This window comes from Micropterus dolomieu, linkage group LG23 (assembly GCF_021292245.1).
Source record: "Micropterus dolomieu isolate WLL.071019.BEF.003 ecotype Adirondacks linkage group LG23, ASM2129224v1, whole genome shotgun sequence".
Classification (NCBI taxonomy): domain Eukaryota; kingdom Metazoa; phylum Chordata; class Actinopteri; order Centrarchiformes; family Centrarchidae; genus Micropterus; species Micropterus dolomieu.
This window is the reverse complement of record NC_060172.1, coordinates 13,992,362-14,006,029: the sequence shown is the minus strand read 5'-3', so window position 1 is coordinate 14,006,029 and position 13,668 is coordinate 13,992,362. Positions and strand designations below refer to the sequence as shown.

General features: G+C 39.6%; 1 protein-coding gene across 2 annotated transcripts in view; it reads right to left on the bottom strand.

The window, feature by feature from the left end:
• The window catches only part of fstl4 (follistatin-like 4), a 247,835-nt gene that overhangs the window by 78,733 nt on the left and 155,434 nt on the right, over positions 1-13,668 (bottom strand). For both annotated transcript variants that reach the window (XM_046038829.1, XM_046038830.1), the window contains 2 exons: positions 9,199-9,389; positions 4,018-4,138 (listed from right to left, as the gene is read on the bottom strand). In XM_046038829.1, coding sequence (XP_045894785.1) covers positions 4,018-4,138; positions 9,199-9,389 — 312 coding nt within the window. The remainder of the gene's footprint in view (positions 1-4,017; positions 4,139-9,198; positions 9,390-13,668) is intronic.

Genomic DNA, 13,668 nt, shown 5'->3' with positions numbered 1-13,668 from the left:
GGATGGACCGGAGTGTCGTTAGACAGGGCTGCATAGCGGTTGGAGAGGCCGATGTGCGGAGGAGAGGCAGCCCCATCCGAGCCTCTCTTGCAGCCACGGACCACCACTTCAGCCCAGGTTGACTGATGCTTTGGAGTCGAGCAGGATGAAAGCCTGGGAAGGCTAGAGGGGTCCCAAAACACGGTGTCCTGGATGTTAGCGGTTGCGCTAAGAGAAACAATCTGTTTGGCTTGTACTGAAGCTACATCCATAAAGCCAGTCAGCAGGGAATCTTTCTCTTTGAGTTCCTCTGAAAGTCGTCGGATGTCTTCCATAAGGTCAGCAATCTTCTTGTTCGCTTTCTTAAGGAGTGTGCAGTCCTGATGGGGCAGAGTTATTTCGGCTAGCATAGTCACCGGAGCTTTGTTGCGATCAGTAGCGTTGATCGCGTTTTTACGGTCATCTAGCTTAAAATCCATGTCGGATGGCTAAAATCCTTAACCCACATAAAACTTAAGTTAAAAACTTAAGTTAAATAAAAAGGATATAAAAAATGTAACGAAAAAGAGTGGATTAAAACTGGATAAGAGTTAGGTTTAAGACAGAGCTTCCGACAGGTGGCTACAGACGCCAACGCATGCGCAGAGTACAGATCACTTGTAGCTCATTTCCTGAACACGTCTGGTGGCTCCACTGACTCCAACCTCAGTCCATTCCTTGGAAAGTTCCCCAAAGTTCTTAGATCGGCTTTGCTTGACAATCCTCTCAAAGCTGCGATCATCTCCGTTGCTTGTGCACCTATTCCTATCACACTTTAACCTTCTAGTAAACTTTCCAAGAATGTGCTTTGATATAGCACTGTGAAATTCCCGCCCTTTCAGCTATGAGCTTCTGTGGTTTACCCTCCTTGTGGAGGGTGTCTTCTGGACAACTGTCAAGTCTTTGATTGCCGTTGTGTGTACCGAAACAGATGGAGAGATTAAAGGCTCTTCTGATAACAACATTTCTGTATAATACATTCTTTATTCTAATATTTCGAGATATGGGTTTTTGATTTTTGTGAGTTGTAAGCTGTAATCATCAAGATTAAACAAAAAAAATGTCTGAAATATTTCACTTTATATGTGATGAATGTAAAATATATGAAATTTTAGTTGAAAGAAAGCAGGACTTTCTTTTGAATGAACACTTCTTGACATGTAGAGCAGGATGCATAGCCTCATATGGTATTACTGGGGTGTCCATTACTCTATTTTGCAGTTCGCACGAACACGCTTAAATACGCATAGAAGGCATTCATCATGTTTACGCAGGTCATTTAAACAGTTATCCGAAGTTGGGAGTGTTTGCTGAATCTGTATCTCGTATGAGCCGTACGGACCACCATACGAAAAAAAGTAAGAGGAAGTTAAGAATACAAAATGTTCTTGCATGAGGGCCAATATAAGGACCCCTCTCGATCATTTATGTTTGATCTAGAGACGTATTTGCTGAATTTCTTCCAATCATTTTGTGACATATACTACATTCTGCTAACATGGTTAATAGACTGCACTTATATAGTACCTTTAAGGATTGGGTTTAGAAAGAATTAGAGAATGAATTTTGGTACATGGATGTGTATGTGACAATAAAGTACCTTCTTCTTCCTTTCTAGCTTTACACTCCAAGTTGGCATTCATCCATTCACACTTTGATGGCAGAGGCTGCCATGAAAGGAGCCAACTGCTCATCAATAACAGAAACTAATCCCATTCTCACACAGTATCTTGCCTAATGACACTTAAACATGCCTAGTGGAGGAGCCGGGGATCGAACTACCGACCTTCTGATTACTGGAGGGCAATGCTCCTGAGCCACAGCTGGCCCCAAATCATAATTTAGGTGGATTATTTCATGGTTGTACTGATTCGATTAGAACACCATCTTAAGTGTCTGAGATGCAAATGTAAATGTGATTGCCGTATCCCAGATAGTAATCTTTGAGACTACATCAGTAAGATTCAGTTAGCATTATTCTTTGATTGTAATTATAAATCCATACTCTTGAAGAAAGAAATGGATGTTTAAGTAGAATATAATTATAAATCCATACTCTTGTGGAAAGAAACAGGTTTTTAAGGAGAATCTATTTAACAGAGGTGCCAAGGAGGCTGTAGAGAAAAGTTAAAAAAAAGTATATCAAACAACCTGCTGGGTTTGTAAAAGGCAAAAATCAATAACAATGCAATCATTTTCCTTCGCCTCAATTCAGTTTGTGGTAAAAATAAAAAATACATTTGGGTAGCAAGGACAGAACAAAGCTTTGTAGAGCAGTGTGCTTGTCAAGGTTTATATATTAAAGAAAAAAGGTTTATATATTAAAAAAAATAAATGAATAAAGGGGGAAAACGACACAATTAGTGATTCTTAACCGCACAAGTTCAGTGACTGTGGGAGCAACAATGAAGCTGGAGTTGTCTTTTTGGGAAACACCCAGAGGGTTTTGATTCTTACATCAAAGCTGCAGAAACAAAGTATCAACAGAGTAGAACCATGGAAACTAAAGGAGGATTGCTGAGTTTTCTACCACTGTGCTTTGAATTATAAGTTCTCCAAAGCATGACTAAAGCTTGTATTTTAAATGGTTGCCTGAGATCAGACAACTGGCTTGACAACAGAATATCAACCAGGGAAAAATACCTCCTCACATCATTTAGGTCTGGATATTCGTATTCCATCTTCCAAGCTTATCACCATATTGTAAATTTCCAGCCTGCTAAACACACCTGTGATTCCTGGCTGCTCTGCTTTCCCAAACAATCACAGGGGAGAGCACTGACTGCATCCCAGAAAAACACACACACGAATATATTCAGACACACCTGCAGTAATGCACACACACACACAGACACACACACACACACACACACACACACTTTAACACCATTAACATTATCCAGAACACCAGATGCAGTACTCAAAAATAATCACTCCCCCTTTGGTGTTTCCTTTCTGAAGCCCAACAGTTAACCTTGAGCGTGATCTGATCAATAGCTTGTTTTATTGGTCCCAACCCATTCTTTCAACTGCTTGTCAAACATAAAATGCATTGATAAACAAGGCCTAGAACCCTGCAGCCAAGCCTGTAGGTAGGTAAATGCAATGCAATGTCTGCTTACTGCCCATCTGGAAGGTGAGGTGAGTGTAACCGAATAATAGCAGGATGGTTCCCACTAAAACCACTCATTAGGAGGCTAAATTAGTGGTGAGGTTTAATGGACCTGCACAAGTTGAAGGTAGAGCCTTAGAAATGGCCACCTGCCACAGCTAACTGCTGGATGCATCAACTTTATTGGATTTTATCGCAGCTTTGGAAGGGAGACAAATTTCGAAAGCCAAGGCAAAAATAAAACCTATGAGTTTCAAAACAGGCGTCCAGCTATTTTGATGCTGTTGCTACAGTAACATTAGCGGTAGAATTGTGATTATTGGTCTTAATAAGGTGGAACCTGCCTGTGCTCTCAGCTGCTGCACAGCCTATACCCCAAAGGCTATTATGGCTGTTCCAGATGCTATAATCATGGCTGGGTCTGGGCACATGGGCTAGTGTGCAATTATCAATTTATCTGTGGCTGAAACACTTTTATCCTGATGGCCGCTGTGGAGAGGCTGACTGGGAGGTCATCAGGTTGTAAATAGTGTTGACAGTAAGCTGTGTGTTTTTAGCTTTTAAAAGCATGGGTGACATATGTATTGCAGTTTGTCAACTAAAGCAAAATAATTAGCCAAGGTGCAAATACTAGACATGTAGTTTTAGAGGAAAATGCTAATTTAAAAAAAAAAAAGATTAAAGTATGTATAATTGTAAAGACAGTTATAGGCAAAGTCTTACATTTTATAAGATGTATGAGAGACAGTTTCACAGGATAACATGGTCTCTGGGACAAATGCTTTGTCTGTCTTTGATAGTACACAGGAAAGAGAAAGAAAATAAGGAAAAGGGGAAGAAAGGTAGACTGGTAAAAAAGGCAAAACATGGACAGACTAAAGACTCACGGAAAGCTGTGTAGAACTCATGCAGGCTGAGGTGTCCATCATTGTTGTAGTCATCGTAACGCAGCAGGTCCTGCATGGTGCACTCCATCAGGCTGTCCTCCAGGTGCTCTTTCATAGAGATCTAACACACAAACACACATGCTGTGTTCAATAATATAGAACAACATGGAAAACGGTGATAAAGTCAACTATCATTCACAAGCACAATTCTCACACCTTATCATAGCCTTTACTTATTGTTTCTCTCTTGCCTTTAATCTTATTTTATTATAAGCTATCTGCTGCAAGACAGAACCACATTATGCACATTCGGTATAAATGTAAATCTGACATTCTTTAGGTGCAATACCACACACATTTAACATGTAACCTTCTGATAAGGTTGCCTAATCATTTTTTACGAAAATTAAGAAAAGAAACATATAATCGTTCATGTAATTAAAACTGTACATTTGACTACAGTCTGTATTTTACATTTAAGATACTGTATGTTATGGACATTCTGCTTCTCTCTTTTATAAAAAGATGTCATGATAGTGATTAAACCTATAGTAAGCCTTCTCATAAAGTTTTCCCAAATGTTCCTGTTCTACAAGTGCTACAAGAAGTAATCCTTTGGATTTCCAGCAGAATCAATAGTGATTTGAAATAAATTGCCACCCTAAATATAGTTGCCATTATAAGTAGTGTTTAGAATGAGCTCTTCATTCTACTAATAATTAGAGTAAGATTTCCATCAGAAGGAAAATGCCTCATGTACATAAACACCAGAATCACAGAAACTAACTCATTCCGAGAGTAGTACGTGCGGTCTCTCATTGCTTTCCATTTTAAGAACATCTCTACTCTACTAACTGATTACGCTTGTGCATACGGCACCTGAGTTCATCCAAAGATGTTCCCCTGGGAAGACGCACCACTCTCTCCTCCATTGTCATTTACAAGCCCTCTCTTCCACTTTAGCGATGCGTCTTTCTCAGGGGAATTATCTTTGAATAGGTGATGTTAAGCAGTTTTAGGGAGATAAACAGCGCCCAATAACTCCAGTTGCACTGTGTTCTGTTAAAGCTGTTGTTTCTGTACATAGCAGCGACTAATAAAAGTGCAAAACACTCGATGCAGGTAAATCTTTGTCAAAACACTGCTTGTGCTAGAAAGCTGAATTCTGTGTTTAAGTCCTTAAGGGGCATGTAAACAGGACGCCACGCCTATCATTTTATTCAGTGTCCATACATTTGTAGTAATTATCAGACTCGTAAAATTTTTAGGAAAACACATTTTTAGATATAGCTGTGTTTTCAAATTTTTCATTTTCACTTCATTTTTCATTTTAATGACTTTTTCAAGATGAAGAAGGTCCTAACTACACATTGAAATATAGTAAACAGCTATTTGAGCTAGCTTAACCTTCCACTTTCAAAGCACATTTAGCCTGGTTTTAAAAAGGCATATGAGCTCAGGCATTTTCAATTACTTTGGCTAATTAGACCTCTGATTTGGTTGAAGCTGGGTGGAGTTAAGTAGGGAACTATATGATGTCCCTAAACTCTGGTAAGTAAAAATGTTACTGTTAAAAATGAGTTGACAGTGTTGTGAACCAACAGTGTGGATTTGTGCATTTTATATCAAATAATTTGGAGACTCAAAAATCCCTTCCCTCTCTCTCTCTCTGAGGAAAAAGGAGGGGGTAGGAAAGTTTTCCTCCCCTGGAGATTGGCCTTTTGACATGCAAAAAACTAGAGATTGGCCTGGGGTTTGGTAAGGGTCTGCAGAGACTGAATCAGACATGCATCGCAAGGACGCCGTAAAGGTGTCAATAGACACTTAGCAGGACAACAAAAGAATTGTCCAATCCCTCTCCCTCAAGGGTGCCTCAGGACATCAAAGTACTGGACGTTCTGATACCACTCCCGTCTCTTCTTTGAGCTGTATAAGCCAGGAATGCGAAAGGGGGACACTTAACAACTCCTGCCTTCTTGAGTTAAAACAATGTTTCATTATAAACTGCTGTTCTGTTTAACCAATAATCCTTGCCAAGTTAGTAGTGGCGTTTGCCTCCATTTGAGTAGTTAGGTTACCATGTTGTTGTTTGTTGTTTAAAGAATCTAAATAAGTTAATTTTGCAGTGTTTTAATTTTCAGCAAGGATCCCTGACGTTTATTCAATCTATGTTGTAATCAATGCTGTGTTCACAATACTTTGACACTTCCTTTAGAAATGATGGTAAAGAAATTTCATCCTATACTCGATTAATTTTCCAGCTTGAATTTAAGGTTAAATAACTAAATTCCCCAGCTCCTGAGCAAAGATTGTTTTAGGGTTAATCCAAGCTATCGTCATGTAATCCAAGCTCCCCCAAGTGGACAAAATAAATATTACATGCCCTCGTCTGAAATGCCGTTTAATGTATATGCCGCGACATCCATTTTTCCCTCGTTTAACAGCAACTTTCCTTGCGTTTTATTGTCTTTGGTTTTGTTTTGTTAAAAGTTATCAGTCCGTTAAGTTACACTAGTTTTAATTCAAGAACGACCAAGTTCTTTTCTTTTTAAGCTTGATTCGTCGAGCTAATGTCACTGAGGTCGGATCCCTAACCACGTTGTCCTGCCAGCAGTAACAAAGGACGACCAAACCTTTGACCCGCGCCAGGGTTGGTCCCCCCTGCAAGTTTCTTCAATAAGCCTACAAAAGACGGACCTCCGGAGCAATTCCCTGGCAGAGAAAGCGACTGGCCGATGGATGGAAGCTGTCCTAACCGAGAACACACGGATCTCAGCCAGTGTGAGGCCGTTGACCAACACCCAGCTGGGAAAAGCGACACGCAGTAAGACCAAAACCCTGCACTCTGATCAGTGATGTCCCATAGTTGTTAATAGATTATCTTTAACTCTTAAAAGTCATAGCTCGCGTTCATTAGCTGCCCGTATGAGTCAAATGTTCCCCACAATAGAACCTTCTCATTGTTTATTTCTTTGATGTATTTAACGCAGTTTTATATCACCTTAATTAGTTAATAAATCTCACCAAAGGAATTGTGTGTGTATTGCCTGTCTGCAAGTCCCTGCCAAGAGAATTTACCCCTTTGATATGAGATTGACTGACTGATTTAAGATAATTGAGCGATTACTATGTAATAATGTATGATAACTAACTGATCACTAGTGAATAATTGTCTAATTATTAACCATACTCAGAGGTCTGGAGACTCAGGGCGAATTGGATCTCCGGTGGTGCCCCGCGAAACGAGATATTCATTTGAATATTAAAATTCATAATTTGGTATTAATTCTCATAAATTTATTAAACATAGTAGTCATGCTACAACAGTGACCAAACGTAAAGCTGTACTGAATTTGACTGAAATAATTTAAATAATTTATTTTCTACTGATGTTTTTAGTCAGCCAGACATACTGAGTTTATGAATTAATTCACTTAATGAGTCAGTGATTCTTTGCCTTTAAACTATTTTCTAACTAACTCCTGTTATTTTTCTCCTCCCTGAACAAAGCTAAAATATCAGGCCGTTCTGAGTCAGCAGCTGAGTCAATGAAGAGCCTTGCAGACAGACAGCAGGTCCATATTTTACTCACCAAATGTGAGCAAGGCAGGTATTATTAAGATGCTGTAAATAGATCAAACTAGACTGGTGCTAACTCATTAATAATCTGAGCTACAATGAGCCACACTAGAAAGCTGTTTCTATTTACTTATGAAGATTCTTTAATTTTAAGAAAGACAATTAAATTTTTATATTGAACTGAGTGCTTAGGCCAAAATGCTAACAAAACTATTACGAGTTCAATGTTGAATTCCATCAGTTAAGATTTACAAGGCTTAAAATATAGCCCCCATACTTGTTCATCCCCTCCAATTGATTCTCTCTGGAGCTGCACATTTTAAGGGATGTGACAAACTTTTCTTCATGTTGTTGCCTACAGCAAACTGCAGCCGTGTGTTCACTGATAGACTGATCTCGCCTTGGGCACTGGAATAAAATATTTCAAACCCAAAGTACAGGACTTCACCCTCTAAGACCATCTGTGACAATAGACAGATCCCAAACTGGAGACAGTCTGGATGGATGACTGGAATTCATCTTTGAACTCTTTTGATCCAGAAAAGCATTATTTCTGTGAAACTGAATTTATGAATTCCTACAGGATAATACTGCCTTATCTAAAGATTTCCTGGCAAAATGTCAGCATTAGTAATTGTCAGTTGCGATTGATCAAAATCTTTTGTTGGATCTTTTAGTGCAGCTCTGCCAGAAAGAGATTTTATTATTTATTTCTGTTGCTTCAACTGGGCCAAAAATCACTCAATCCTTTTAATTTAAAAAGGGGACAAAGCATGTTGTCATTTTCAACTGCAGTGAGATGACAAAAGATTAATTACTGTGGCATTTTCGAGTCTATATTTAGTTGCACATTTTCAACTTATAATAAGCTTGTTTTAATAAGGCATCACAGAGCCACTCTTTCAATTTCCGAATAATAAGAAAGAGCTACAGTACATTTAAAATGTTAAACATTACAATTTACTCTTCCTGTTGCAGTCTGCAGTCAGCAGTGACTCTAACATGGTTCACTGCATTCTGGCAGAAGTCACTGAGGTCGTAGTATTGGTTGGGAGGAGTGTAATTAACACCCATCTCTGATGGCCATTTCCTGATAACAGGCGATGTCCACAATAATTTCATTTCCTCATCCTGCAAATATCAATGTCAATTATATCTACAGTTCCACCACTGTTACCCATCAGACCCCGGCAGGAAGATAGCCTCTGTAAACATTTTTCATTGTTGAACAAGATGATTAAATGGTTCAGCCACATGGCACTCACTCAGTAATAATTCTGGTGGGGGGAGACAAAGAAGAAAAAAATCTGATCGATTGTCGGCTAATGTGAGCTGGGAGGTTTGAAATCTGTGTTTTTGTTGATGTCACACAGGGTCTCTTCACACTCCCACACAATCAAATTAAAGTAATAAATGCTCTTAAATCCAGATAAACTGTTCCAGACATGAATGGTATCCAACAAACTCAAAATCCAACACAGTTTGCAAAAGGCATCTCTCTCCCTTGTTTAAAAGTGTTCTTTCTCAATCAGTCTTCACCATTCATCCGTCCATCCATACAGCAATCTCATTATTCAGGCCATCTCATGGGTTTATACCTACCTTTTCAAGCTCATCACTGACCAGCCGGCTGTCCTTGTCCACATCCAGGTATTTGAACATGGTGTCCACCAGTGCTCTCTTCTCCTCCATGTCCCTCTGCTGGCTCTGCTCTCCAGTCTTCAGCACTTTAGGCTGCATATCCAGCAGCATGTTCTTCAGCTTGTTGTACTCCGACATTGTGCATGCATTTCCTGCGAGAGCAAAGACAGAGATACGGAAGAAAGGGCATTTGATTAACCTCAATTATACAAGCCTAAGCCTTTGGATTGTAGTTGTAAATTTGATTTAAATTGTGTGTGTTTTATAGAGGCAGGAAAAGAAAAGAGGGCAAAAGGGATAGATAATGTCTGTATCTGCATATGCGGAAGTTTTTCAGTGCAGAGGGTCCAGTTAATTACAAGTAATTCCTGAATCCATATGAAAACAAAAGGTAAACATCCTCATTTAGACCCCTCTCAAGCTTCATGTCCTTCTCTGCTATGGGATTAAAGCTCATCTTTCAAAGCAGGCCGAGTGTCTAGCTCTGGATTCTCTGCTAGGCAAGGCTCTGCCTGATGAGGATGTGCAGAGGAAATGAGACACCACAAATTAATCACGTGCAGCACTCTGCATTTTTTTTTCTTCACACTTGAAATCAGTCGTTATGCAAAACATGTCTGTCCCATGCTGCGAGGGACTTATACAAATGGAGAGCAGGCGAATAAGCGGTGGACACAGCAGAGGAGATGACAAGGTTTTCCTTTTGTTTTCTCTTGCGTCCCTCCTTTGCTTTAGCACCACCTGAGCCTGATGATAGAATGAGAGATGCTGACAGGAGGGTGGGAGGGAGCGAGGCCTACGTGCAAGTTGGAAGCATGGTGATAAGAGCACAAAATATGAAAACAATGTCACATATGAATAAATCATTAGGTGATGTCCCTGCAGAGCAGGAGCCCCCCTCTGTGACTCCATGGGAATGGATCTCGTTGCCTAATCTCCTCCGACAACTCAAAAACTATCAAACTGAACAAATACAAAATAAGGGGACATGATGGACCTAAAAGAAAGACTAGAACTTTAGTCCCATCATCTCCTTTTGGTTCCAAACTTGTAGCTGTAGGGAGTGCTGCCAAAGCGAATCTACAGTGGTTAGCACAAATGTCACTGCAGCAAAGTCAACAAGGGTTCAGCTCCGCTACAGACAATGTCTCCTGCTCTGGTACACCATGTTAAAGTGCATATAAAAGATATACATATTTCAATGCTTATGCATATATACACAGGCATGCAAACAAACAAAGGGTTTCCCGGTGTGCCAAGTGCCTCCTAATCTCAAAGAAAAGCTCAGGGCGACCTATGATTAAGGCCTCAACAACCTCTAAGACTACATACTCTCCATTCATCTCCAGTGCTTGGCCTGACAATGGCACATAAGCAGGGCTTTAGTGAAAGAAAAAAAACAAACAAAACATAAAAATAAGAATGGACGTCCTAGCCCCGATCCCATTGGTTACTAATAAAAACATAAATCTTTTGTAGTATATATAGTATAGGCTAAATGGTTTCCTAAAACAGTTGGGAACTGTATTTTTTAGGACAAAGTCACTCAAACAGGAGTAAATAATGGCAATTAATTGGGGATTGTTTGGAGCTTTTTGCTCTAGTTTACAACAGATGCCCTTTGTTTCATAAAAGGTCCAAAGACAATTTCAAGGCTGTTGGAATGACAATGGGCCAACCCTGGTCTGATGAGTAGTAAACAAGAGCAAGTAGCAGCATATATGAAATTATGAGACTGAAGCTTAGTTTGAAACTTGAGCTTAGGTTAGTAGGGCCTCTAATTTGTAGTAATCCATCAAATTGTTGAATGTTTATGCTTGGTGGTGAATGTTGATGCAGAAAACATCAAGTTATGAAAGGAGCCCATCAACCCAGTAAATCTCAGTCACCTCCTGTTCATTTCTGGAAGGACTGCATGCTGTTTGACATGTACTCACAGTCACACATGAATACACAAGCAAAGACAAAGCCAATGACACACACACCCACACCCCTCAACGCTGGAGACCCTTGTACTTATTACAGGCCGTAGACTTACACACCCACACAACAAAGACAATGTGCACTCTTCTCTCCAAGCAGGCAGTTAAGTCAAGGTCTTGGCTAAATCCCTGTTCAATGTTATTCCTGCGAGGGGAATGAGGCGTGAGATGGATCAGACATGAGGGATCATCACATAGCTGTCATCCCTGTCCCTGCTCTTGAAGGACAGAAACAAATGAACACACTAATGCTGATTTACATCTTGTCATATATGGAGAGAACAATCCTCTCATTGCTCAGACACACTGCTCCCACAAGTGTGTGTATATATATATATATATATATATATATACACACACACATACATACACATACACACACACACACACACACACACAGAATAATAAAATGAAAAGATACATGCAATACTACTACGGTTTTACACGTAAAGGAATAGACATTTTAAATGGCACTTTTAAGACTTCTTCCTTCAATGTTGCTGCACTGACAGAGGTTGATGGAGGTCAAGAATTACTTTAATGACCTAATGACCTCTTTAACTCTCCAGGTATACCTTCTATTCTTGGCCATGTTGAGAAAGGGAATGTTACACCTGGATGTTACAGTCAATCCAGCTCTCTTTCTTTGCTGTATTGAATGTCCTTTGATTCAGTCTCTCTCTCATTCTGCTGAGCGCAGCAGCTGCAGCAGTGGCAGAGAAATATCTGTCTGTATTACAGTGCATCCACCCCTGACTCTAACACAGTTTTATTGTTCTAGAGGGACTCCTTTTATTGCCCGTTTGAAATGTTAGCTGCTTAAGTGAGTGATCCGAAGCTGCTCGAATCATGGACACCCAATGTCCCGGAGACGGAGCTCCTCTCCACCGCTCAGAGCATCCTCTAAGCTCACACTTGATAAATGTCAGGCAGGAGAAAACAAACAGAGATGCTAAAGGGAATGGAATGTATGAGAGGACAAAAAGTCATGCACATGTAAAGGGGTGAAATCTGTCAATGGTGAAAATATATAAAAACAAAACACGTGGCGGAGACGTGTGTGAATGTGTATCAAAGTTCTTTATATTTTGTTGATTAATTACTTTGTTGGATAACCAGTAATTCACTTACATGTCCTCCATATCTTTTCTCTTAACTACTATAACCAGAAGTATTTTCATAGCAAATGATTGCAAAAAGATCTTGTTTAATGTACAGTGCAAGCAGGAAATACAACAGAACAATAAATGTGGGTGAATAACAGTTTAAAACAATCTGCTTCTTTTACAAAATCTGGGTATAATTTTTGTTCTGTATTACGAGTAAATTACGAGCCTTTTAGCATGAGTCAGAAAGGTTTATGCTGTTTATTTCAATGCATAAAAATTCAAACATGGTGTCGAACTTTTTTCCCCACCGGAAATCATCCAGGTCTGACCTGATAAGAAGACATTCCTTAATAGCAGGGCATGACCCGGTGTGACCAAGGCATCGAAACTGATTTGTTTCTGGTCATCCAAACTGAACCGCCAGAACAATTTGTTCAGAAATCCAAGGGAGAAATTCAAACGGTACAAAGCAGTCATACATCCACTGCAATTCAGATGTGCATGAATCAAAAAAGCTAAAACTTGGCTCTGGTTAAAATGCAGCAGGAGGGAAGGGAAATCCAATGCATCAATCCCTCAGATGATGAAACCTCCCTACAATGCCCTCCAGGATGTAAAAGTGCTCTGTGTAAAATTTATGTCTGCCTGACCTCCTCTGGCTGAAATGATGGGATTATTTACTGCCATGCCGTCTGTGTGCTGCTAATATGCGGCTGTGACAGACCTCCCTTCCAGATAATTATGAATATGATGGACACTCTTTGCTCCTGAGGGCAGCAAGGTCTAAGAGAGCTGAGCCAATCTTGGAAGGGTGACACAAGTCACAGGAGAGCCCCATATTGCATAATCACTGTTGGCAGTGGTTTAAATCGGCTTACTGTGATCTTTATTGTCTATCCAGCAGACTGCTGTGACTGAAAACAGAATTCATTAAACTTTATTTTCAGTATGCTCAACTTAAAAACAAATAAAATCACATCACCTTTCAATATTTGCAAGAAATGGGAGAAGTCACTTAAATGCTGAAACAATCACTAGATTTACAGAAAACTGACAACAACTTAGATGATCGATTAACTGTTAAAGTAATTAATCAAGCCAAAATGCCAAAAAAGTTGCCAGTTCAAGCTCTTCATATGCAAGGATTCGCACCCCTTTCTCCTTTTTATATCACTATAAATTGAATATCTTTGGATTTTAGACTCATTACTTTTTGGTTCTGGGAACTTGTGTGACATTTTATAGACTAAAATTAATAATCAAAGCTTGGGTACGAAAATGACTTTAGCCTTGTTTTGCATGCATTTTTTAGTGGCCATTTGCAGTCAGAGCTAACCTCT